General features: G+C 42.5%; 1 protein-coding gene across 1 annotated transcript in view; it reads right to left on the bottom strand.

Annotated features, from left to right (window-relative positions):
* Nucleotides 1-26,421, bottom strand: part of Ser (protein serrate) — a 94,480-nt gene that overhangs the window by 56,231 nt on the left and 11,828 nt on the right. The window contains exon 2 of the mRNA XM_033482435.2: nucleotides 3,702-4,001. Coding sequence (XP_033338326.1) covers nucleotides 3,702-4,001 — 300 coding nt within the window. The remainder of the gene's footprint in view (nucleotides 1-3,701; nucleotides 4,002-26,421) is intronic.

Here is a 26,421-nt window from a genome sequence, read left to right as displayed (position 1 = left end):
TGTTGCAGGTATCGAGTGGTGCGGCCAGACGAGCCGAGGGTGAATTTGAAATTCAATGCGCGTTTCCTCGGCCGGCCGCGGCAGCCATCGCGGATGTTTCCTCAATCGCGCAGCCTCAATCTTTGCTTTACAATACCGCGATTTGTAAATCCAACGGAGGCGAACGGACGACGACGAAGATTTCGTGGTCGGCAGATCGGCCGGCCGTGAGGCGGAGAAGGAGAGCTAGAGGAACAGAAGTGGTGTTGCCAAGCGACTGGAACCAAACTGGAATTCTGCGTAACAACTCACGGATAGAGGCGCAACAGACCGGAAATCCTTTGGATTCGATGGCTCTCTCGCGCGCCCGGCCATCGACAAAGGAATCGAGCCTAGAAATTCGCGATCGGCGCTGCGATACAATGGGCCCCGTGGAAGTCTTCGACGCCGGGGCCGGGACGGGCCCCGTATTGTTGCGAAACTGCGACGCCGAGATTCACTCGGCTGGCTGCCAACGATTTCGAGAATGAGAGCGGGAGCCGCTGTTCGTAATGGAGTCAGGGGCGGCGCCGCTAATGAGGCTCCGGGCCCGAATTCGACAAAAACAGACGCGTATTATCGGCCGTATAACTCTGGTCTCTCCTCTTTGTCGTCGGACAGGCCCGCGGGACTTCGGCGGCCAAATGAATTGCCGGTATCGCGAACGTGTTCCCGATGCGATGCGACCGTTTCGAGGATTGTGCAACGCCTGGCGATTCGGTTTCGTAAGCGCTCGTCTTTCCCGGGCTGACTAAGAAAATATCATTAACGCCGTTTACGACGATTCGAGCGCCGCGAAAAAGGAGCCCGTGTTTGTTTAAAGCGTAATGGTGGATAAATATTTCCTCGGCTGGCCGCTGAATCCTCGGGGTTCGAGGAACTATGCTGGGAATGATTCATCCGGGAATCATTCGTACACATTCTGTTTTCTTTTGTACGGCGGGAGCAAATTTGGAGATGCCTGCTCGCGCGCAGATAATTAATTGTGCAAACCGCGCCTCGTTCGCGTTTGCGGTTCAATTAACGTTCTTGAATAGGTGATCAAGATTCGTCGGAAAATCCGTTCTCGATCGTTATGCCGACGAACGTTGGAGACGCAGTGCAATTTAATTTCATTTGTTTATACAGGGTGTTCACCGCGTAACGGTCGCCACGTGTTTTGAGGCATTTAGGCCAATCTGAGAAAAACAAATGTTTCGAATAAAAGTGATTCGGTACTTTGATGGGAATAAAGTGTATTAACACATTAAAGGCGGGAGTCGTAGTACTACGATTTGTCTCGACTTCTCATAAATATGTACTTTAACCCTTTGCGGTCGAAGCTATTTCAACAGAAAATATAAAATCATTTTTCCGACTTACAGTATTTCTATTCTATATGAGAAAATGCATTTTATGCATATATGAAAATTGACTCTTGGGACTCGCGCAACAGTTACAATCTTAACAATTTTTCAAATGTAAACTTTGTTAATGTCAAAATTATTCTAAAAGGTGATATAACAAAGATTAGTGGTGCCTCAGAGTCGCCATTCGACTGCAAAGGGTTAAAACATTTTTTGTAATTAGTGTTTAGTCCTTTTTTTTTTTTTTGTTTCAAGAGTTTAAATAAATTTTTTTAAGTCTAAATTTTTTTATCATTACACAAAATATCACCCGCTCTAGGACGAAAAACGAGGCGGGGCGGTCGCCGCGTTACCTAGCATACTTTCGTCAAGATCCCCCGCCTTTAATGTGTTAATAAAAATTTGCAAAACATTTTTTTATTCGATAAGAAACTAAGGTTATCTTGACTTTCTTAAATAGCATTATGTATTTTTTGACTGTGTATTGTTACAGCTGATGAACAAATGAATTTAGTGGTCTACCATACGATGACCTTCGGGTGACCTTGAGCTCAGAAATTAACAACAACTAAGGAACTAAGTTTCCTACGCGTTAATGAAACGTAAATGTAACTCATAGTCAATGATACTTTCGAACTGGATGTAAACAGTTACAATGTAAACACACTTAACTTTGATTTGATCTATTGCTGATATAGTATTACTTTGAACATTTATTGAGGTAAGTCCGGGTTAATTTGACCACTTTCTATTAAAAAATTGTAGCATTGTTATGTTAGATACAATATTCATTTCTCTTTTCTGTTTATAACAATTGTCACTGTGGGATCACCAACAAGATGAATATGTATTTGTTTCGTTTACATCACACAGAGCCAAACTATTCCGGATTTATCCTATAACATTACCGTTATTATAATAAATTAATATGTACATTCAGTTCGAAAGTATCATTGACTATGAGTTACGTTTAGGTTTCATTAACGCATAGGAAACTTAGTTTCTTAGTTATTGCCAATTTCTAAGCTCAAGGTCATTCAAAGGTCGTCGTAAGGTGGATCACTGAATTCATTTTTTCATCAGCTATAACGATATGGAGTTGAAAATACATAGTGCTATTTAAAAAGGTCAAGGTGACCTTAGTTTTTTATTGAATAAAAAGATTTTTCGCAATTTTTATTAATGCACTTTATTCCCATCAAAGTACTGAATATCTTTTATTCGAAACAGTTGTTTGTCAGATTTGCCTAAATGCCTCGAAAATCGTGGCGATCGTTACGGAGAACACCCTGCAGTATACATATAGGGGTAAACTCCCGTTTGTATAATAACAGAAACTGAAACGTGTATCATATTACGAATGGCGGAGGGTCGGTGAATCATTTTATTATCATTTTATAAAGACTTGTTTAAAATTTTGTAACATCTCTTCGCCGTTGTCGTTAACGAATCGAAATGTCCGCATAATAAATCGCACTAGATCTCGACGAGGTTCAAGTTAAGTTGAGCATTCAAGTTGAGCATTGAAATTAACAAGCTAAGCTAGGATTATTGGCCATAGCATACGCAACTTTGTACACGAATCATAGGTCAGCAACGATTCTTCCGAGCTCAGGAGAAGTCGCGAAAACAATTGGGCCCGTTTCGAAGGCCAACTAAAACGATGTCTCGTCGAATGTCCTCAATCGTCTAGGTACAGGGTTCCCCGGAAAGAATCATCCGATTTCAAAAATGTATATTTTACAAAATTACGCACAGAAAATTATAATTCAAACACGAATATAACGGGAAAATGTGTGAGTTTTTGTTTACAAGTATTCAATATGACTTCCTTTCGTTACACGTATGATATCATTGCGATATGAAAGTTCTTGCCAAACACGGTGTAACGTATCTCTGGTAATTGTTTGTATAGCATCACAAATGCGTTTTTTTCAGTTCATTTACACTTGTAGGTAAAGGTGGTACAAAGACAAGATCCTTCACAAATCCCCAAAGGAAGAAGTCGCGTGGGGTTAGGTCGGGTGATCTCGGAGGCCAACTGTGTAGAACCATATTATCGGATGAACTGCGACCAATCCAACGGTTTGGTACATGAGAAAAAAATAATAAAAAATAAAACTCGCACATTTTCCCGTTATATTCGCGTTTGAATTATAATTTTCTGTGTGTAATTTTTTAAAATATACATTTTTGAAATCGGATGATTCTTTCCGGGGAACCCTGTATTTGTTACGGTATTAGGAAACCGTATGTGGACGACGCATATTCGACCATCGAACGCGTAAAATGGTCAATTATAATTATAAAATTGTTCGCGAGCGTAGGTGTACTCACCGTCCATCGAAACGTGAAGTGAAGTTGCAGGGTGATTGGTTCGGTGAGGGTGAAGGTGTTCTGGCCGAGGGCAGGACTAGATACGTTGCCGAAGCTACACGAGCCGATGGCAGTGACATTCGATTGATACTCTTTCAGACAGAGCCAGAACGCCGTCGAACACGGTGTCGTGCAGGGTGGTAATCCTCCTTTTCCTCCGCCATCGCCTCCCCCGCCACAACACCTGCCGTCCACCAGGGTGCCCCTGTTGTTCGTCAGCGAGAGGATCTGCACCTCGAAGAATCCGCTCGCGTGTGTCGCCTGAAATGAACAACGTTCCATCAGAATATTGTCAAGGTTAAATTACATTTTGAAATGGAAGAATATCCCCTTCATAATTTTTTTAGCTCGCAATTCAAAACCTTGGGTACACCCGGTGAGCCTAGTTACCGTAAGCCGCGTGATTCTTTGCACACGTGAAATTGTTGACTGAAAACTAATTCGGTTTCCGTATCAAGGTCTTCGCTTATAGGGCCGAAGTTTACGATTGTATCCGATGATGATATACCAGTGAGACGATTCCTAAGGAAGCGTTCAACGCAGCGGTCATTAATCAATTTTCCGCGTGACTCGCGATTTCCACAGCTACTCCTTTTGAAAGTATTAGATTATTTATCGCGGACTAATCAGGTCGGTTTTTGCCGACAGTTTTGCGTTCCCCGCTCTTTATCGGCTCGGAGCAGCGTATAGAGGATAGAGTGGAATTGGAATGGAATCGATCGAGTTCATTACAGCGCGCTTCGTTAAACAGCACGATTTCAGCCGGCTCTTTCTAATAGGCATAATAAAACAGCGGGATTTTCCAGCTAGCCTCGTGAAAACGGAAGGCTGGACACGCGGCCCCAGGAGGCGAAAGGCCTCTCGAGCGTCTGTTACGAGCTCGCCGGCAGCTTCGAGCCGATTCGGTGAAAGAAACCGAGCAGTTTCGACATGTAACCGGCAATTTCCCGAAGAGCCCCTAGATCACCGTATTACATACGATGATTGAAATTTACCGTGCGCGTTCCTGCAAATTGCCTCTCCTTCCGACATTCAATCGGCCTGCCGTAATTTCCAATCGGCCTGGTGAGAAACCTCGCGGATTGACATTCGAGGATCGGCCACTTTCCACGTCGAACGACACATTCGCGTTTCCGATATAGATGCGGCTCGCCGCGAACGCCAGAGTTTCATTAGCTCGATTCTGCCAGCTGCGAGAATTTTACAGGCGCACGCTGCCCGTTAAATCGCCGCGTGAACTTTAACATTCGATCGCCGCCGCGGAACGATTTATTACCTCCGGGACTTTCATTTTTCATAAATTAAAATCGACTCCCGTGTCCCTCGTTTAGTAGCCGCGAAGATTCCTTCGCCATCGTTTTCGATCGTTCGTATGAAACCGAGGGAGCCGGTACTTTCCACGTTGCGCTTCATAGCTTACACGGAAGAAAATGAGCAATTTCTAATCCCACGTCGCGAACGAAATTCCTATTTGTCAGAAACAAGCCGAAAGAAAAAGGAAAAGACCGGAGTAAAAGGATTGTGCTTTTGTGTTCTCTTGTGGAGCAAGCCGCGCAACGTTTTCTGGGCCACTCGTCGTGCGTCGAATGCGGGTGAACAAATCTGCTGCATCGAGGATCGTCCACGGTACGCAACGCTTGTATTTGTTTCGCCGGTTGGAGAGTTCGATTAATAATAAAAGCGAGAGAACACGAGGCTCCGGTGCACTCCGCTCCGCTCGAAATCGTCTGCTTTCGACGCGCGAGTCGAGAGTCTTCCTTTCATCGTCCGTTACGAAACCCCACGGGCCACGTACACTTCACCTACACCTATCGGTTTCGAATGCATCGGCCGCGGCCGGCGCGACTGCAACTGGCACACGTGCATCGGCCGGTGTCCCGCGTAGGTGTGCGAGTGAGAATCGGTGTGATCGTGCACGCGCTGCCGCGGACACCCCGCGCGGCCCTCCGTAATTACTCCGTAAGAGTAAGATCGAAGGTAGAAAGCGCGGAGGATCGTCTGCTGGCCTTTGCTTTCCACGACGCGCTTCCTACTACGTTATATAACCCCGTTCGCCGCGAATGACATTTTCGCCGGTGAACCGAGAGAGCTCCTCTCCTAGGCTTCTGCGGTTTCGCGGACGAACCTCGCGGGAATCGACGGCTAAATCACGGATAATGTCCGCAGCGGACGCGAAACTCGGGGGACCCTGCGTCAGGACCAGGTGTAGGACGTCGAGGAATATGTGTGCCCATAATTATGAAAGTGGTCTAAGTCATATATTTCTTGTTTCGAGATATTCAATGAATCGCATTTGAATAAATTAAAAAATATTTTTACATTATGCGACATTTTAATTTATAATTTTATTAGTCTTGATTAATGGAAATTTATTATAGATATGAAATTTTGTGTGAATTTCATAGGAAAATGTTGTTTTTAAAGCTTGAATTGACTTAGACCATTTTCAAAATTAACCGAATGTCCTATAATTGACTTAAAGTAATAAAAAATTGTGATTTTTATTCGAGCCGTTTATTTTGAAAGCGGTGTAAGTCCAATGTCATCGAAAGAAATTGTAAGTGGCGTTGCGTGGGGTATTTAGACGATACAAGCTCAGATTCGGCATTTTCAATTTCTTTAAAAAAAAGAACTTATACCACTTTCAAAATAAACGGTCCATTTGAAACAACAACTTTAACGAAATAATTCATAAACATTTATTAATCATTTTTAAGAAGTAATCCATTTTTATCATAATTTCGAGTTTTTAAGATTTTTAAAATGTTCCTGAAAAACTGGAGGGATGTATGGTAGTAAACACATAAGATCTTTATGTTTTTCTTCCGTTACTGATCTAGTGGTGTTGTATAATGGAAGTAATCGAATATTTTCGTATATTTTTGGCCTTCCTCTTTTAGGTGAAAGATCCAAAACTTGGAATTCAGAATCATCTAAAGAAGTCTTATAAAACATTTTATAAGGTTCATTTTTCAAGAATCTCATCCATTGAATTTTTAGCCAAGAGACAGATTCGCCCGCGGTATTTTTGACTCTCCTTGTTATTGATTTTTCAAGCGATTTCGTTGAAATAAAATCCGGCTGCGACATTCGTTTGATCGAAAATGTATTTCTTTTTCTACAATTTTCGATCAATTCATAGTAACGTTGACTTAGACCACTTTCATAATTAACACTAAACGAATTCCGTATAACGTTGTAATTACAACTACTATCTAAAGGTTCATTTTTGACGATATCGTAAAAATTACATTGTGTAAATTTAGTTTAAAATCATGTCGTGTGAAATAAGTGATAAATTCATTTTTTTTTTAACTTTGACTTAGACCACTTTCATAATTATGGGCACATGTGTCCGTTAAAAACACACCGATCCGGAGATAGGTGTCCTCGCATTATCGTTAGCTCGAACACTATGTAACTGGCGACGAACGCTGGAACCGGGGACGTTTCGTTGCTTTGCGAGCTGTAATTCTCTCTCTCTCTCTCTCCTCTCTTTCTCTTTCTCTCTTGCGAGGGCTCCTGCGAATCCTGGCAATTTCTGTTAATAGCGAGCTGATGGTACCGGGTGTCGCGAAACGTCCGTCGCGAAGCCTCGTCGCGCCGCGTCGTCTCGAAGATTAATCAAGGGAAGTTATCAAGTTTTCTGTCCGTACAGTACTGTGACGCTGGATTTTTTCACGCGTTACATGGTATGAATGTTGACTCGATGATTTCCGCCCTTGCACCAGGTGGATACGGTTATGTTCGTGTGGACCCGGCTGGATAACGAGATTCCTTTATGGAAATCTTATCTGTTGGACGCTTAATTATAATTCTTCTTAGTCGTTCATCCGGATAGAGCGTAATAAGTATCAAATGGATAGGCCAGGATCTTATAAATAACTAACAATATTTCCATCCTTAATGGAAGTCATTAGCGTTAGCTGCAACAGCGAGCGTCAATAAAGTATCCACGGTACGTTGCGCGAGGATCAAGCATGCTGAAGGTTTTTCCCTGCCGATCGCCGTCTGTGTCTCCAAGATTGTTAGTCAAGAATCGTTCTTAGCAAACCGAAGATCTTAGCACCGAAGACCTTATGGAGCAGGTTTCTTTTTCTTTCATATATACATACGTATATATGATACGTAAATGATCGTATATACATACAATTTGTCCGATGGGCGTTTGGTAAATTCGTTTAACGTATGCATTTTATTATTAGATCATCAAGCCCGAGGAATGCTTACTTTTTAACATTCTTTCTGTCAGTTTTTCCTATGTTTTAACGACAATTTGATTATGCACCGTTGTTAATGTACCGATTATATGCCGTAGAATCCCGATTATCCAAGCTGAACAGAGTAGTGACAAAAATGTTCAGGTAATAGAACGATTCCTTGGTTAACATTAGATTTACGGAGCGCAAAAAATAGCTGTTTTATATTAGTTTATAAAAGTAGCAGTAAGACATTTATTCTGATTTTTAGCAAGTGTTATTGTTACATTTGAGTAACGTATAAATTGAATAAATAACTCATAAATGTATCATTACGATATGAATAATCGTAAATGAAAAAATTAGTGACCCGTTATTTCGACCAGTTCCGTAAATCTAATGTCCAAGTGTCAGATGTAATCTTTATAGATTTGTACAATGCATCGTTTTGTGCATGATCTGTATTTGAATAACAGATGATTCTAATCTCTTGGAGGACCGGATCACGGCATATCTGTTTACCTCTTCCATAATTGTTGCGTATATCTTCGTTCCTAAGATACCATGTTGCATTAACGGCTGTTCACGGCGCAGTAATTTCTCCCTAATTACCCTAATCCAATTCGAGAATAGGAGATGCGATTATTCGAGCATCGCGGCTCGTTTTTATAGTTACAGATTATCAACAACTATTAAAACGAGACCCAATGCTCGAATAATCGCATCTCCTCTTACCAAATTGTCTATTTTTGTACGCAACCTGAGCGCGAATTAGGGAGAAATTACTGCATGTTCGATTTTAATGATTCTAATTTCGATGCAATAAATTCTCTCCAATTGTCCCACAGCTTGTAAACAAAAATGGACAATTTGAGAAGAGGAGATACGATTATTCGGGCCTTCTCCACTATTCTCAAATTGTACATTTTTGTTTACGAGCTAAATTTACCGTATATGGCTCTTCGTTGTTATTCCCCGACGTGCAATTCCATAAGTTCAGAGAAGTTTAACACTTACAGGATGGACGTATAGGTCACTCGAAACCAAGTTCTCATGCCGACGAAAATTTGTTAATGGCATGGCGCCGTCCTTCGAGTTTTTGATAACTGTGTTGCCGATTTTTAACTTGTTTTCTACGCTAAGCTCGGATTTCTTACTAATCAGCCAATGCCATCTGTCTCCTTTTCATTTTCATATTTTCTATTACAGACGTAACGTGTTGTTTCCACGCGAGCCTTGTGTCTAATTGTCAATGTAAACTTAAATATTTCGTCTATTTTTTTTGTTTTTTTTTTTAAGAGGGGTATATTAACACTTAGCCGGCCGCACGCGCCACAGAGACCTGTACAGTTTCCACCGCGCTCGGGAAAGCCAAACTGCGCTGTCCACCGCGCATTTTTCTGAGGTAGCACGGACTGAAATTCGCTATTTGAAATCAAAAACGTCCGAAAATTATTTATGCGATCAATTATATCTTACGGTAACAATTTCGTTCAACGATTTCACGTATTGCTTATACAAAATTCGAATTTAAAAGTTTATAATAATTATTTTTTAATGGTTATTCAAAAAGTATAGTTAATAGAGTCAGAAAATTAAGGACAGTAAAGATGACGGATAAATAACGTAACTCAAATATGGAACAAAAAAGCAGTAATATATCGCGATGTTCAGGCATTGTGTTGATGCATGCAGTTCGACCGTATGCTTCGGTTCAACTCTAATATCATCTTCTGTCCAATCATCGACGCCATTGACAATAACATTTGATTCCGAGTCATCGGCGGAATCATCTTCCGATTCACTCGAAAGGATTCGTCGATTAGTCTGATATATGGGAACGATGGTGCTATTATTGTCGTCAACTTCATAATCGCTTATCAGTAGATCAATGTCTTCAGAACAGTCTGATAGTGTGTCCATAAACAACTCATCGCTTGAATTGTCACTCATGTTTCTGGACATTTTTAGGGATGTTTTTTCTATACTTCGTTTCACACCACTTGTTGAGAGTCACAGCAAGGAGCTTGGCTTCTACACTAATATTTGCAAGTTGAGCGGAGTCTTATATATCGGAAAAAGTCGCGAGAGTGGGGTGTGTAGGTAGCATTTCGATTTCTAATGGGTGTGGTGTTGGTGTGCATTTTATTATATGTTGTACTCTACAGAAATAAGAAGCTCTATAGAGAAAGAAGCGTTCCTCTCAGGTCAAAATGGTAGATCTACCCGATCGGTCGGCTACCGGCTAGCTTGGAAATGGGTAGAACTACCCGATCGGTCGGCCACCGACTAGCTTGGAAATGGGTCGGCTAAGTGTTAATGTAATATTCGGTGAATTTTGTTTGCAAAGTGTGAACGCGATGTGATTTGATTCTAAAACGTATTCACTGCCACTATTGGGTCTAGGTTGGAAATTTCAATGGGGAAAATCCGAATCGCGCGAAGACCAACTGTTTGGGCCCGAAGCGGGCCAGGCCAGGCCAGGCATCGAGAGTATCTCAAAGATTTCCGAGCGCCTAATTTGCTCCGGGGATCGTCGCCAGATGTTACGCAGCATCGCGAGTATCAGCGGACAGGCGGAATCGCCGTGACCGTAAAATGGCACGTCTCCGCGTGTATTCAACGAGCCCGGGCTCGTGGAATTACGGATGGCTCGTCGTAAAGGTGCGACGTTAGAGGCGGAGGACGCTAAAATCTCAACGTTGGAGAAGTTTCCCTGGAGAAGTTTGCCGGGTAGCTTGCTGTTTGAGGAGAGAAGACGGTGTAACGACCGTCGCCCGTTTTATTGGCCATGCATACTTATTCTGGAGGCTCTCTCGGTAACCCGTTGCCTCCGAAAGAAGTTGAGAGTCGCTCGGTTGACCGCTCGCGAGCGGAGCGGAGAGGAGAGGAGCGGAGAGGAGAGGAGAGGAGAGGAGAGGAGAGGAGAGGAAGCGGAGCAGAGGACGCGCGAACCGTTTGCGCGGGCCCATCGGTTTGCACAGTCCGATCACGTGCGGACGTGAAATTGCCCGACCGACGAGGGCCCGCTTGAAAGCCAGCGCCGACACGGAAGAGACTTTTCGAAAACTGGGATCGGTCGTTCGATGATACGACGGATGGGCATCGGGCGTAACACGAGCCGGGAATTTTTAGCAGCCGATCGCCGAGCAACTCGGCGATCTCTTTCTCACGCGGCCGCGGCCGCGACCGGCGCAGCGGCTCCGCGTTTTTACGCCGGGAATTGATTGGAATTGGAAATGGCGAGAATTGTTCGGTCTTTCGGTGGACTTTCCACACGGCGGACAATCCTTTCTCCGCTTTTCTCTTCTTTCTTCCGTCCCTCTTGTTCGCAGCCCGCTCGTCCGAGCCTATTAGTTACATAATTATTGTTTTCGGTATCGGACGAGTCCTGGTTTTCATTTCCCCCGCGCATAATCGAAAGGTTAATCTCGAGGATGGAAAGCGAGCCTGTTTGAATAAGCAATTTAGATTTCTTTTCCCGAGAGATGCTGGCTGGTGTAATCACTCCGAGAGCCACCTACGTTCGAGTTTCTAATCTGATTGTTTAAATATATTTTCTGTGCTCGCCGGTGCGCTTGAGAAAGATAGTCGTGAAATTAACGAAGACCATCCCGCGTAAAATCAATGCGATTTTGCTAATTTCTAAACCCGGTTACACAACCGTGTCACCCACGTGCCGCGTCCGGGCGCGTAGCTGTCAACGAGTTAAAATTATATTAAGTTGTTTTATAAGTTTATACGAGCTCCACGAGAAGATGATAGCAGTCGCGCAGCTGTTAATTTCCCACTCGTTTGCGGTGAATACGATCCGGAAATTAGTGTTGCGTGACTAAGGAGAAAATTATCCCGATTTTCCGCGCGACTCGATCACGCCGAGGCATTGGAAGAAGGCATGACGCGGCACTTTCCCACATTGCCGGGGGTTCGGTTGCCACCCAGCGATAATTCCCGACTCTCCGAGCTGTCGAGAGGTGTAATAAAGGTGGACACCCTGTATTAGCGACCTCTTCCCGACGTGAACCGCACCTTTCAACCTCCGAACAATCACTCCGTTCGCGTCGCCCGCTTTCACGGTTATTAGGTCAATTGTGCGAAAGCTTATTTTTCCCGTATGGCGCCTCTTGCGTACGCTCGATTCTTTTCAAGATCTTCCTTTTGTTTTGTTTCATTGCGCAATCGTCCCCTCTCTCTCTCCCCTTCGGTTTCAAACAAAAATGTTACCGATAATTGCGCCGCACCCAACCGATTTTGGTTTCCTCGGAATTTTTGACGATACTTCTGATAATTCGAGTTTCTTCGTTTTTCGTTTAACCCTAAAACCTAATGAGCACGAAAAATGACCGGTGTACGAGATAAAATTTATGCGAACATCTCGCTATTTTTATCAAAATGTACGCCCGACTGGAGAAATTTATTCAATTATTTCCTACGAAAATTTAGCGTTAGATAGTCGGTATCATTGTCTGTACATATTTAACGAATTTACGTATAAATGTATAACAATTCTATTTAAGCCTAATTCTATTTAATTATAATCTGTTTAAGCCTTAATTCTATTTAACCCTAAAACCTAGCGAGCTCGAGAAATGACTTGTGTTCGATGCTCTATACGAATAACGAGATAAAATTTATGCGAACATCTCGCTATTTTTATCAAAATGTACGCCCGACTGGAGAAATTTATTCAATTATTTCCTACGAAAGTTTAGCGTTAGATAGTCGGTATCATTGTCTGTACATATTTAATGAATTTACGCATAAATGTATAACAATTCTATTTATAAGCCTAATTCTATTTAATTATAATCTGTTTAAGCCTTAATTCTATTTAACCCTAAAACCTAGCGAGCACGAGAAATGACTGGTGTACGATGCTCTATACGAATAACGAGATAAAATTTATGCGAACATGTCGCTATTTTTATCAAAATGTACGCTCGACTGGAGAAATTTATTCAATTATTTCCGATAGATAGTCGGTATCATTGTCTGTACATATTTAACGAATTTACGCATAAATGTATAACAATTCTATTTAAGCCTAATTCTATTTAATTATAATCTGTTTAAGCCTTAATTCTATTTAACCCTAAAACCTAGCGAGCACGAGAAATGACTTGTGTACGATGCTCTATACGAATAACGAGATAAAATTTATGCGAACATCTCGCTATTTTTATCAAAATGTACGCTCGACTGGAGAAATTTATTCAATTATTTCCGTTAGATAGTCGGTATCATTGTCTGTACATATTTAACGAATTTACGCATAAATCTATAAGAATTCTATTTAAGAGTTTCTGCACTGCAACCGATCGAACGACTTTCTATTTAAATCGATCATCGGAAGCCGAGTAGCTGGATGCTGTCTTTGGAATGCAGGATCAAAATGCATCCGGCATGCAAGCGGAAAAATCTGTACTCGGTGATAAATTATTCGAGAACGCCTCGAAGCGAAAGTCGAAATGAAACACGCTTGCCATGGTAGTCGATTAATTAAGCGTCGTTTCGGTACGTTTCGTGGTTTATTACTAGGATCGGTTGTCACTGAGAACTATCAGCCCGGCTGTCGGAAATACCCGAAGAAATCTGTGCAACGTGATGAGCACTGCAACGAACCGACACGTAATTTTTCGTTTTCGATCCGTGTGAACACACGCGCGATCGCCGCGATAGTACCGTAATATAAACAGGCATTAACGCGGCAACCGGTTAAATGCGTAAGAAAACGAGGAACGGGGTTCTCGCTGCATCAGTCATTAAAGTGTCAACTACCTCCGACTACTCCGCGATGCATTCCGCTTCGTCCGTGGACCGTCTGCTTTTTATCGTTTTCTGGTACACCGCAAGAAGTATCTTTTAATTTCTCTGAAGAAATACCCTCGGAACTTTTTTCCCTCGCTTTCATAATTTAGGTTCACGACGAACGCTAATCTCATCGAACGACCTCCTCGTTAAACCAGCCTGAAAGGAAAAAAATAGAAACTTCTGGCGATTTCTTTATCCGTCGTTGCTGTTTTGTCCGAAGCCCTCGTCTCCACTCGCGGAAAATGTATGTACGCAGGAATCTGTTCCCATTAGTGCATACTAACGAGAAAAACATGTCTTGACATAGATACCGAAAAGAATTTCTCCATCAATTATGCTAAGAAAATGCCTGACCCAGCCTGCAGCAGCAAAAAAGGTTTAATCTTTCGCGCCGGCGTCGTGGACTTCGGCTCATCGACTATCCATTACAGCATACTTACAGGCACTAACAAGATGGAAAATCAGATGCTGAGGAAACAGCGCTCGTTGGAAGATGAATATTAACCGAATCAATGAAGTCGACGTTGACTATAAATATCTGCTAGTAAAATGGAATCTAAAGCATCAACCTAATGACATCGAAAAAGGATATGAGCGACATTTTCTTGGAATTGTTCGAACCTTTTGAAACATAGTTTTAGATTCTGTTTCGAGCTAAAATGTAGAAAAATGAAACACGCATGCGCATATAAAATTACAAATATAAGAAAATTCGTAAAACAAAACTGTACGCTGTCTTCGGTGCTATTTCTCGAGCTGATATCAAATTTGCTTAGCAAATAGCACTTATCTCTGAAGGTAGACTAACTTCCATTTTATGTAAATGCACAGTGGATTATTTGGTTTCAAAAGCTGCTCAAAGGTTTTTTTTTAGTAATTCTTTTGAGATCAAAAGTGCTGGGAAATAAAATAATGTCATTATTTACTACAATTTCACAAGAAATGGATAGAATAGAAATTATATACACAGATGTATCTAAAAATGTTATTTTACTTTATCACAAATTTTCATCGAACTCGTCTATTTCTGAGTCGTTTGCAGTGTACCTCTGAACTAAACACATTTAACTAATTAAAAATATTTAAAAATTCTACATTTCGAAAACCGTAACGATTTTAATAACATCAAAACAATCACCGGAACTCCGTTGGAAGTATAATAAAATTCTATATAAATTGTTCGAAATGTAATATATCTTATCGAATTATTGATAATTTTTTAACATCGCTGATCATGAAAGCATAGCTAAAGAAAGAAGTTGGTATGATTTTTTTGAGAAATATTAAAGTCATTAGTAAGTAATTCAGAAACTATTTAAAAGGAAGCTGTGTCCATAAATACAAGAAAATATGTTGGTATATTGTTTCCTGCACAGTCAACTATCTCAGGAATCAGAAATTTGATATTTTTACGCACACAAGATTCTATTAAATCTACTTTTCACCAGTTTTATTATCCAATTTAGCCATTTATTATCCGGTTACATTTATTTCATATAGTATAGATAAATTCCAAAGTTCGAGAGGGGAAAAGGATTTGCAACGAAACACACCATCACTGTGCGACATCAGAAATACGGTAAATTCTCCCTAATCGACGCTCAGATTGTGCACGAAAATAGACAATTTGGAAAGTGGTGATACGATTGTTCGAGCCTTACAACTCGTTTTTATATTTGCCGCTGTTCAACAACTAGAAAAACGAGCCGCGAGGCTCGAATAATCGTATCTCGTTGTCCCAAATTGTCCATTTTGTTGCACAACTTGGTCGACAATTAGGGAGGCATTACTGTACAGTAAATTCTCTAATTGACGCTCAGCTTGAAAACAAAAGGGGACAATTTGGGAAGAGAAGATACGATTATTGCAGTTGATTTTTATAGTTACCGATTGTCAACAATTATAAAAACGAGCCGCAAGGCTCGAATAATCGTATCTCGTTGTCCCAAATTGTCCATTTTCGTGCACACACAATCCGAACGTTTACTATAATCCCAAATCCGTCCGATGAAGCGATGTTTCCTCTCGGCGAAAAAAGCTCGGAGATTCTCGGATCAACGCGCGCAAGAGGTGTCCGAAAATCCGTCGATCCGGAGGATCCCACGGTCAGAGGATCCTCCGTGACGAAAAGCGTCGATTTCACCCCACGAGCCCTGGACCACCAAGGCTCCCCGGTTTCTTGCAAAAAGAAAAAATGATAGCCGAGCGTATCGTCCGCGTGGTGAAACAAAGGGGCGCAGGCTGTCGCGAGATTGATTTCTGGACACCTGGTGCACGGAGACGGAGCAGAGCGGAGCGGAGCAGAGCGGAGCGGAGCGTTTTACGCGCGTTTTAGACCCCGGTTCTCTCAAGAATTACCGTGGCCGTCGGCGCGTATACATCCTTCGTGACTTGTTACGAGTCCTGGCGTAAGAGCGTGTACGTGCACGAGGACGAGCCACACGTTTTCCCCTGTCTGCGTGCCGATTCGCGGGAGAACAGCCTCTCCTTTCCGCATAGCCAAGGTGCAGCGAGCCATACCCCGAGAGTTGCTCTTAGTTTTATACACGTCGAAGCTTGCAGGAGTTAATACGAATAACTCATTCGAGCGAAAAAACGGCCGGCGAACGCATACTGAGGAACGAGCCTACCGTATCCTTTCTGCTATTTCTCGTGGGATCCCGAGCGCTCCTCCCGGAGGATATCGGAGGAATCCGGCGTTTCTTTGTTCACCCTTCCCCTCTCGTTCTCCCTCTCTCTCCTCATTTTAATCTCTCTCCTCCGCGCGGGACAAGGACTTGACGTGGAACCCTGGGTTTTTTAAACGGGTAAGCCGCGCTTGGTGATCTCGCGGAGCTGATTAACTCCGGCTAAAAAATTTGATATACTAGGCTGCGCATCTTTATGTATCTGTGCACGATCTCCAAGACATTGTAGGGTACTCGGTTCTGTGAAATTAGTCCATGCTGTTTTTAATTGGAGGAACTCGCCGGCGAGGAGAGAATGCGCTCGATTTTTGTTCCTCCATAAATTCGCGCAGGTTGGACGCCGAATAAACGAAACCTTTGAAAGAGTCGTAAACTTGTTCATTTTCTTTCTTTTTTTTTTGTTTTGTTGATTATAGAGCATTCCTTGGAGATTCGTGTGGCTCAAAACTCATCGAGTTTTTTTACTCTAACGATTAATCGATTATTGAAGCTGAGAGAAAATAGCTGAAGTCCGACGTTTAGGACTTGAAACATTGCGCAAGGCCATGGAAAATGCTGCGGAAAGAATCCCGTATTTGTGAGTAGAAAAATTATGATCGTTTGGGGGATAGTATTTTTCACATATAATATCGAAAAGTGTCCATTAATTGTATTTCGAAATAAAATAATAAAAAGATTAGCAAGAAAAAACATGTCGCGTGAAAGTTATTAACCCCTTGACATACCATTTTCTTCGTAGTTACTGCGATTAGAAATTTTGCGATTGCAATATCATTTCTTAGAAGGGAAAGGAAATCGATGCGTACCGTACGCGTGCCTACATTTACTTGAATGCTTAACCCTTAGCACTCCGAACCATTCTGGACGTTGGCTACCAGCTACTCGGCGCCACTTTTCGGCAGAAACGGGCATTTACAGACCCTCGTATTGTTTAGTATGCTTTTGGAACTAACTCACATATTATAATGATATTGGACTTATATGAATTTGGCTGAAATCGAGAAATTTGGAAAAAAATCAATATTTTATTTTTTATAATTTTGTCATTGTTTGTTTTATAATTTTGTTTTGTTGTTGTAATCGCTATCTATGCGAACTCTTTCTTTCGTCGCCTTGTTGCTTGGACGATATCGCTATCACTGCTATCAAACGAAGAAAACCTTCTACAGTTAGTCTTTCTAACATATCTGTATAAACGTCTATCTGGAGCTCATCTTCGCTACTACTTGTGTCATGAGACTCATTCGTGTTTGAACGTTTCGCCATTGTTCTGATAAAAAATATGAATAAATACATAGGTTGAAAATTTCTAATTGTTATTACTAACTCACAAGATGATATTTACCAAAAAAAACTTTTACCAAACAATTTATTTACCAAGAGAAGAATCGCTTTTCCGATTTTCTCACTCGTTAGATCTATCTATACCGCTCGACGCTTCAAACCAGACCGAGTTCAGCTTTGAAAATCTTTTCCGCCAGATTTTCTGATTATAAATCTTACTATACAGTGCGTGCTATGTTCGCATAACGATCTTTCTTCTACAAACTTGCCTTATCGCTCTTTTCAAGTGGCGCCTTTGAAGTGCTCGGACCGTTGTATATATCTTAGTAATTTGACTATATTTTGATTTGATTTCTTGTGCCATTTCAAGAGAAAACTTCAGGGAAACATGCATGTCACAAAAAGTTGCGCTGAAATGATTCAATTCCCACAAGTCCAATTCTCCGGCAGCGGAGTGCAAAGGGTTAAATAACAAGAGATTAGAATTTTATTCCAATTTTAACGGACAGAATAACATGTATGCTCGACAAGTTATTTTCACGACGTGTCGTACTCGCCAAAAGTACGGCAAGGGATTTAATGACAAGCGGCACACCGTCGAAATTGAAACGGTACAGTTTCGGATGTTCGAAAATTGGAAAATATGCAACTCGACCAGATCGAGAGAGAGATTTCGGTTTCGTTCGAGAGAATTAGAAAAGAGATTAGGTTGAAATCGTCTCTCGTTAGACTCGTTACGTGGAACCAAGTTTCTCCGCGAAAGAAATCAGAAAGTATTAACCGCGTTGTTCCAAAAGAACAACCACGGATTCATCCCGCGGGACTGTCTCCATGAAAAGGTTACGTTCTAAGAATGTTGACGGTTGTTTTTCTCGCGCGTCCGAGACGAGGTTGCCTGAATTCCCTTTCCAGCCTTGGTTCGGGAAGGGAGTTTAGGGACATACACCATGTAATTGGTATGAAAGAGCCGGAGATGTACGAAAATAATTGCCCGGTTAAGTGTATAATTTGCTGGAATAGTCGGGGGATGATCGTTCGGAGTAAATAGGGTCATCAGAAGCGATCGGAGGAAACGGATCGCCGATAAAATTTTATTTCCATCTAGCAGAAGCGGTTCTGGACGACTTAATAACAAGATGACTCCTCGAAAACGACGCGGATCGTCCGGGATAATCGAAGGTAAAACGGCGCGGCGGTGCGCGCACCGTCCAGTTACGCGGGTTAATTGTTATCGACGATCTCATTAGCGCGCGTAAAACGGGGGCGGGGAACCTATGAACGGGATACGTGTAATTATGTAAATGCTTAATTAGAGCCCGATGTAATTATGTAAAAGCCGCGGAAGGTGCGTTCTCAATATCTTAATTGAGAACCTGTTAACCGGCTAGTTCGCCGCGGGATGGATCAATGAAGGCAAACTTTATCGGTGCGCAACCGTGCCAATTAGCGGATTCTACTCGCATTCGGCGAAACAAAAATTCGAACCGAAATAAGACCATTCGACCGTCTTGGGGCCCCGCTAATTCAGCAGGATCGTTACGGCCAGTTCGAAAACAGGAAACCCGGGTATAAGGAAACCCAGGATACCATATTGCTATTTATAGCGCAATTTGTATCGCGATATAAGCTAACCGGGATTTTCAGTTGCGATCCAAAAAAAGGAAGCTCCTAACCCCTTGTAGCACGATTTATTTCGTGTAGCTACGTTGATTGAGACTTCTTCGTCTCTGATAAATTCTTACGCGAGGAAGAACATTTATACTTATCGCATGCCAAAACGTGACTTCGATGTTTAAATATTGTCAATGCAAGAGCAGAATTGAACGATTCAATTATATCTACAGATGCGCGCGTAGCCAATAAGAGATAATAATTTCTTTACGACGCTTTCACGATCCCCGCGAGACTTTTTGCAGTGGACGAAATGAACTTTTCCGCATATAGAACGGTTTCAAAAAAAAGAAAGGAAAAGAAAAACACGGCGCCATCCGGCGATACAAGCCATTTAAAAGTCGTATCTCGACACGATGTAAAATGCATAGCATCTGTATTTAGTAGATTCTGTTCGAAATATTCAGAACGGATCCGACAAAGTGTCGCAGGACAAGTGGTTAACGCTTAGATTTTCCACAAAAATGGACTATTTGGGAGATACGACTATTCAAGTCTTGCGGCCGGTTTTTATAGTTGTTGACAATTCGTAACAATAAAAAACGAATTAGAGAGACGTTACTGTACTCGGAATCAATGCTACGCCAAGGAAACAGGAAAACGTGGAAACCATCGAATCTAGCTGGAATAGCAATCTTCGACCTCCAATCGGCTCCAATTTCGGCGCAAATTACGCGAAGTTGTAGACACCGTTGTCCAACGGGCTGGGCCCGGGCACAATTACGAGGCGGGGAGCCATTCCGTCGAGAAAATCGCGTGTCGATAACCGGCGTTCCGGACAGTCCGAAAGTCGCATTATCTCGAAGGGAAAGAAAACGCTGAGGAATCGCGGCGACTTACGGAAACCCCGATCGGCTATTAATTTCGTACCGACAACGCAACGACGGAAGGCCTCTGGAAATTAACGTGGTTCGGTGTGTTTCCGTCGGTATCTCGTAATTCACTGTTTACCGATCAGCATCGAGACCGGCGACGACGGGGCCGGTCTCGAAATCACGATCGGTCGCTCACGCGACCCAGGCCGGACCGGAAAACGAGCAAAACGAGTCGGAGCAGGGACCCTTGGTGTGCGAGGAAGCGGGGCGATCGGAGAACGGCAACAACAACAACAGCCACAACTGACGCGAATTCGGTTTCGAAAATCGTCCGGGGCCTTTCATTTTATCTTTGAGAGTTCCTAAGTCGTAGGTAGTAATTACCGGTGGCCGCTACCTGCCCCGCTGAAATAGACCTACCGAACACCATTTAATTTTACACCGGACGGATCCTCACGGATCCTCACGGACGTATCCTCACGGACGAATCTTCACGGACGGATCCTCACCGATGGATCGTTGCGATCCGTGTGCGCAGGATATCCGCGTATACCACTCGAGTTCTGCGAGCCCAGCCATCGACCATATATCTCTCTCGCTCCGCGGAGAGGCCTATACTTAATATTATTTGCTACCCACTCGATCCCGTCGAGGCCTGGCCCCGTCGATCGACCACAAATTACCGAAATAATTAAAAACTGTTAGAACGCGCGTGGGAAGTCCTGGAAGTCTTTTCTCCTCTTCGTCTGTCTCTCCTCTAGCCGTCCCCGACAGCCAACGACCGGCAGGACTGCGAATCACCGCGAATTTCTCCGAGTTGGACCCGGTCTTCTAGTTCTCGGACCGTCGGAATTATTTCACGGTGGGTGGAGAGACACGGTCCGAATAAATTAATTCGATTCGTTTCGTTTCTTTACCTTTGGCGGCCACTTCTCGGGAAGCTGGAGACGTCTCCCGGGACTCTCATTTCTGTTTTCTTTCTTCGTTTTCGTTTTCGTTTCGTTTCGTTTCGTTTCGGGCGAGGGCTGGACGCGAGAATTTAGTGCCGTTTTGGTGAAAGTTTTCATCAGCCGGGATAATGGGGAGCTGAAAGCCGGGATTTTCTTCCGACGAGGCTAATTAAGCGAACGGAATTTGGATTCGGTTCGGCGAAAGATTTTTGGCCGATTAGTTTACGGCGACTCGATCGGAATTCCACTGGTTCAGACTAATTGATGAATATTTCCTTCTTTTTTATGGTGAGTCGAAGTAGAAGAATTTATGTTCGCGTATAAATCGTGATTTATATAGGCTGCTCGTGCGAATATTGTCCGGTTTTTACGACGCGATTTCTATCGATTTGTTCTACAGACACTTCGCATTGTTAAGCCACTTTCGAATAATTGTTCCGCGCAATGCGAAAGCTTGTTAATTGCCCATCGAATTTTTGAATATCGCGAATTCCACTTTCTACAGTCGTCTTTCCGCGGTGTTGAAATAACCAGACGTCTAACAGATTCTCAGTAGATTAAGTCATTGTGATCGGACAAAGGAGGCTGAATCATTCCTGAGTAATTCCTATCCATCACTGTCGAATATTAAAATAGGGATTCGGATTTATATGATCGATAGGAATTTGTGCATAAATCTCCATGAATTAAAATAACTATTGAAACAAGGTACCCGGAGTAAAAATTTCTGTAGCAAGGATTTTTATCCATTAGGTTGGCGCGTGTGAAATATCGTATATTTAAGTGAATATATAAAACTGCATATCTTTTTTCAGATGCTATTTATTTCATCAAAATATGCTCCATTTGCTTCGATACATTTTTCCCAACGAAATTTTAATGCATGGATGCCTGTCTGAAAAATATTCTGGTCTTTCGAATCAATAAACTCTGATATGGAATTCCTCTGACTGTTTTCATTTTCATACTGTTTAGCCCGTAAAAACTGTTTTAACCCTTTGCACTCGAATGGCGACTCTGAGGCGCCACTAAAAATTGGTGTACTATTTATCAAAATCATTCTGAGAGCATCGGACTCGTTTCTACTTGAAAAGAAACTATTAAAATTGCATTGTACTTGTCAACAGGCTCAATTTCATGTGCATAAGTCGCAATAAATTATATAAAATAGAACTACAGTAGATCAGAAATCATGTTTTGGATTTCGAATTCGAATAGCTTTGACCGCAAAGGGTTAAATGTTCAAAAGAAAATGAAAGTCGATTGGCGAAAGATCCGGCGAATATGTTGGGATGCTGCAAAATTTCATATTTTAGTTCATTTAATTTCGCAATTGTTTCGTACGACGTGTGCGGCCGAGCGTTGTCGTGGAGAAGTATTGGGCCATGCCGATTAAAAAGCGATGGGCGTATAATTTTTAATTTGTCATGCATTTTTCATCGTGTACTGACAGTACTTTTCGACTGTAATTGTCTCCCCAGTTCGAAGGAATGAGTAACGAATTACTCCAGTCTTCCACACGGGGTTCATTTTGTAGGGAAAAATCACCGGATCAAACATTTTCAAACCAATGCTGCACTTTTCGATCGTTATGAACGCCTTGTTTATATTGCGCGCAAGTTCATACTCGTATCAAAAAATTACACACACGCACACGCGCGCGCGCGCGCGCGAATATCGGTTGAATTCATATCCTTACGAAATTCAAAAGAAATAACAAAATGAAACACTTTTGAGAAAATCTTCTTTATTACACACACACACACACACACACACACACACACATGCGCGCGCGCACACGAATATCGGTTGAATTCATATCCTTACGAAATTCAAAAGAAATAACAAAATGAAACACTTTTGAGAAAATCTTCTTTGTTGAAATGTGACTCTGGCAATGGACAGTACGACTATAAACGAGGTTATGCCAAAAACAAAAGCACAACGAAAACATGGAGACAAACGTTCGCATGTAAAGAAAATCCGATATTTCATACGCACACTAACCTGATAGATTCATACAGCATTTATTTCATATTTCGGGAACGAAAAAATCTGATAGAATGTGGTACTAAAGCCAGTTACTATGAAGTGACCAGTTGCCGTGCCTTTGGTTTGTTTTCGGTGATAATTGATTTTATACATTTATCGAATAAGTCATATGAAACTATTTGACTCCAAGATAAACAAAATAAGAGGATAATTAAATATTGCATTCGAAAGTAAACAAAATAAAAAAATAGAAGAATGTAATACGTTTCGTTCGATAAATATTAAGTTAATTATGCTTGGAAACAAAGCAACGGCAATTGGTCATCCCACAGTAACCGGTTCCACTATGCTTCACTGTCTAGTCACGCAATATTGAAATAACTACTGCTAGACGATCGTAGACGATTCTTCCTTTTCCTATGCACGGTTGATCTTCGCAAATATTTGTTCAAGTCCGGTGTTATTTTGTAGTTTCCGGCTGTTTTTTTTTAGTACTTAATTCAATTTCGATCGAGTCTGTCTGTACGCGAAAAAGGCAGGTTCTGTTTTGACATTGTGTTTCGGCTGCGGTGTCCACAAACAAATGTGGAACGAGGCGAGTTAACCCTAGAAAGATAACCATATGACAACGTACGTAAAAGATAACCATACGCTTCAGATCGTATGCTTTTCTAAGGCGTCAATTTTATACTAACAATGGATATTTATTTAAGTTAATCTAGTCATTTTAAAGGTTTGGCATTATTGTAAAAATAAAATGCATTTCTATTATATTTTTTTATATTTTAAGTAATTTTAAACTTCAATCACTAGACCTCTATGAAAAATTAACAAAAATCAACAGTCTTCGCAGGCGCCTCTGCGACGTAGGTTATCTTTCTCGGGTTAAAGGTCAGGATCGTCGGTGTGTCCCGAGCAGTGGCTGTTTTAGCAAGGCGTACGCAATCTCCGCGCAGCTACCATTCCGCCGGCGGGATGAAATTTTTACGAGACCGATCGTCGTTTTCTCAGGCGATTTAAGGAATAATCGTTGCGTGGGTGGATCGTGTTCCCCGTGGGAAGAGCCATGGGAACTTGTCGCCGGCGCAGAAACGGCAGGCCGTTATCGATGAGCTTTTGTTAGCCCGGTCAACGGTGGATGAAACACGATCGAACCCCGGTCCTCCGAGGATCATCCAGTTTCTTTAACCTGATCCGTCTACCTGCCTGCCGGGAGGAATCGAACACTCGAAACAAGAAGAACAGGTGTGAGTCAAGACCGTTTTGCGGCCTCCACGCCGTGAGCGTGTTTCGCTGCGCCGATAGAATGCAGACGCTGGTCTCGCTCTATTAACCAACATACATGGTATCCGAAAACTTCCAAGTCTCAGTAACAACCTGTTCTCGGAGCCGAGCCGGCTACCTCCTTTTGTCGATCGGGAAATAGTGATTTACGAGAGTGCTTCGGATGCAAACGACCACGCTGCCCGACGGACCTTCTCGCAAACTTTATTCGCCTTTATCGGGCTTCTTTTTCCTGCCTGCCGTCCATTAACATGCGAATCACCTGATTGATAAGCAACGTCGCTCTCCACACTTCGAGGAGGGGGGGGTCACTGACCAGCGGCCGTAATCTCTTTCTTTTTGATTCGTCCCGAGCAGTAAGTAATCCTTCGGGACTAGCGTCGGCATATTATTAAACTCGTGGGAAGATTTCACTTCCACGGGCTGCTGGCAAATAGAATCTTTCCGCAGAATTTGGAATCGCAGCAGGTATTCTCGATCAGTGTGAAAATACGTGAGAGCGTCGTCGACCTTTCGAGAACAAAGACCGTCAAATATTTTGCGTTAGAGCGTACACTTTGTTCGCGGTACAGCCAAGATCTTCTTCCCGTAGAACGTCTCCGGAGTGTCGGAACAGAAGTGTTGCAATTAACTGCCGCACCGAACGTTCGCCCATTAAATATTGCTGCGTTAATATTCCTCGTGACAGCGCGAAGATTCGCCTATAAGCGTATTTAAATCGGCCTCGTATATTCGCGCAGCCCGTAACGACGCGGCGGGACCGCTCAATCATCTTTTTATGGGTCGGACTGAATTAATTTAACGAGCATGACGAAGAAGGGTGGTGTCGCGTTCGGTGATCGACGCTCCGTATTCGTCAGGTGTAAATTTCGCGGCTGTTTGGCCACGCTAGTTGCTCCTTTTGCAGCTTATTCATGGCGGCGCGAACGATCGCGAAAAACAATCAATCCGATGATCTGCCGGGGGGCACCGATCAGCCCCTCGGAAGCCGAAAAAAAGCGGCTCGCCCGAGCCTCTAATCAACGGACTATAGATCCCGGAGGTGATTACTCCCGATTACACGTTGCGTAAGCACGCGTGACAGTGGCCCGACCTATCAAATCGATCGGCGCGACAATAAATGAGAAAAGGGAAATTCGGAGGCCGGGCCTTGCCGAGACGCGCGGCTCGAAACAGGTCCCGGCCAAGTTCATTGAACACGAAAACGACGGCACGTTGCGGCCGATCATCGATTATAATCGATACTCGGGGCTGGGGAAAGCTGACCAGGTGGTCACGATGCTGAAATCACCGCTTCCTTCGGATAATATTTTTAAAAGTGCCAAAACGTTTTTCCGCCGATCACGACACCGTGGAAATTGAGTCGAACCTAATCGTGTATGTAGCCGACGCTGCTGTTTTATCGCAGCGGTCTAGTTGATGGCCGCAAAATCGCTTCTACTTCCGTGCCAGAAGTCGGCGAATCTAGATGGAAGTCGTTCGTTTTTATGCGACAGACCGTGTCGCAGGTGCTTCGGTGGAAGAAACGTTATTGCTTTCTGTATTCTTATCGCTATCGTAAGAAACAGAACATACGTTCGATAGTTCACGGTCGAAATTTCACGCGGTTTCGGATAATGTGTGTCGTTCTTGGATAGACATCCTCAAATCAATTCTTCGTGTCCTTCTAAAAAGACAAGCTAAAAGAAAGAGACAAGCGTTTCGAAAATAGATCAAAATGAAGTTTCAAGTAAAAGCTAGGATCAGTAACCAGTTCGCGTTACCAATTAGGAAATTCCTCACAGTGAAATTAAAATAAATATGTCATTTTAATATATAGTTCTAAGAATATTTTCCTTAGAGAACTAGGTTATATATATATCAAAGACAATGAAAAAAAAACGAACGTCTTCATCTTTTACAATGAGCATGATTAAATTGTTTGCTTATTTATTTATTTATTTAACATCAACGGGCTAAATTCTCTTTTAATATGTCCACAAAAAATC

The sequence above is a fragment of the Megalopta genalis genome, unplaced genomic scaffold (genome assembly GCF_051020955.1).
Source record: "Megalopta genalis isolate 19385.01 unplaced genomic scaffold, iyMegGena1_principal scaffold0020, whole genome shotgun sequence".
Lineage (NCBI taxonomy): Eukaryota > Metazoa > Arthropoda > Insecta > Hymenoptera > Halictidae > Megalopta > Megalopta genalis.
This window is presented reverse-complemented; position numbering and strand designations above follow the sequence as displayed.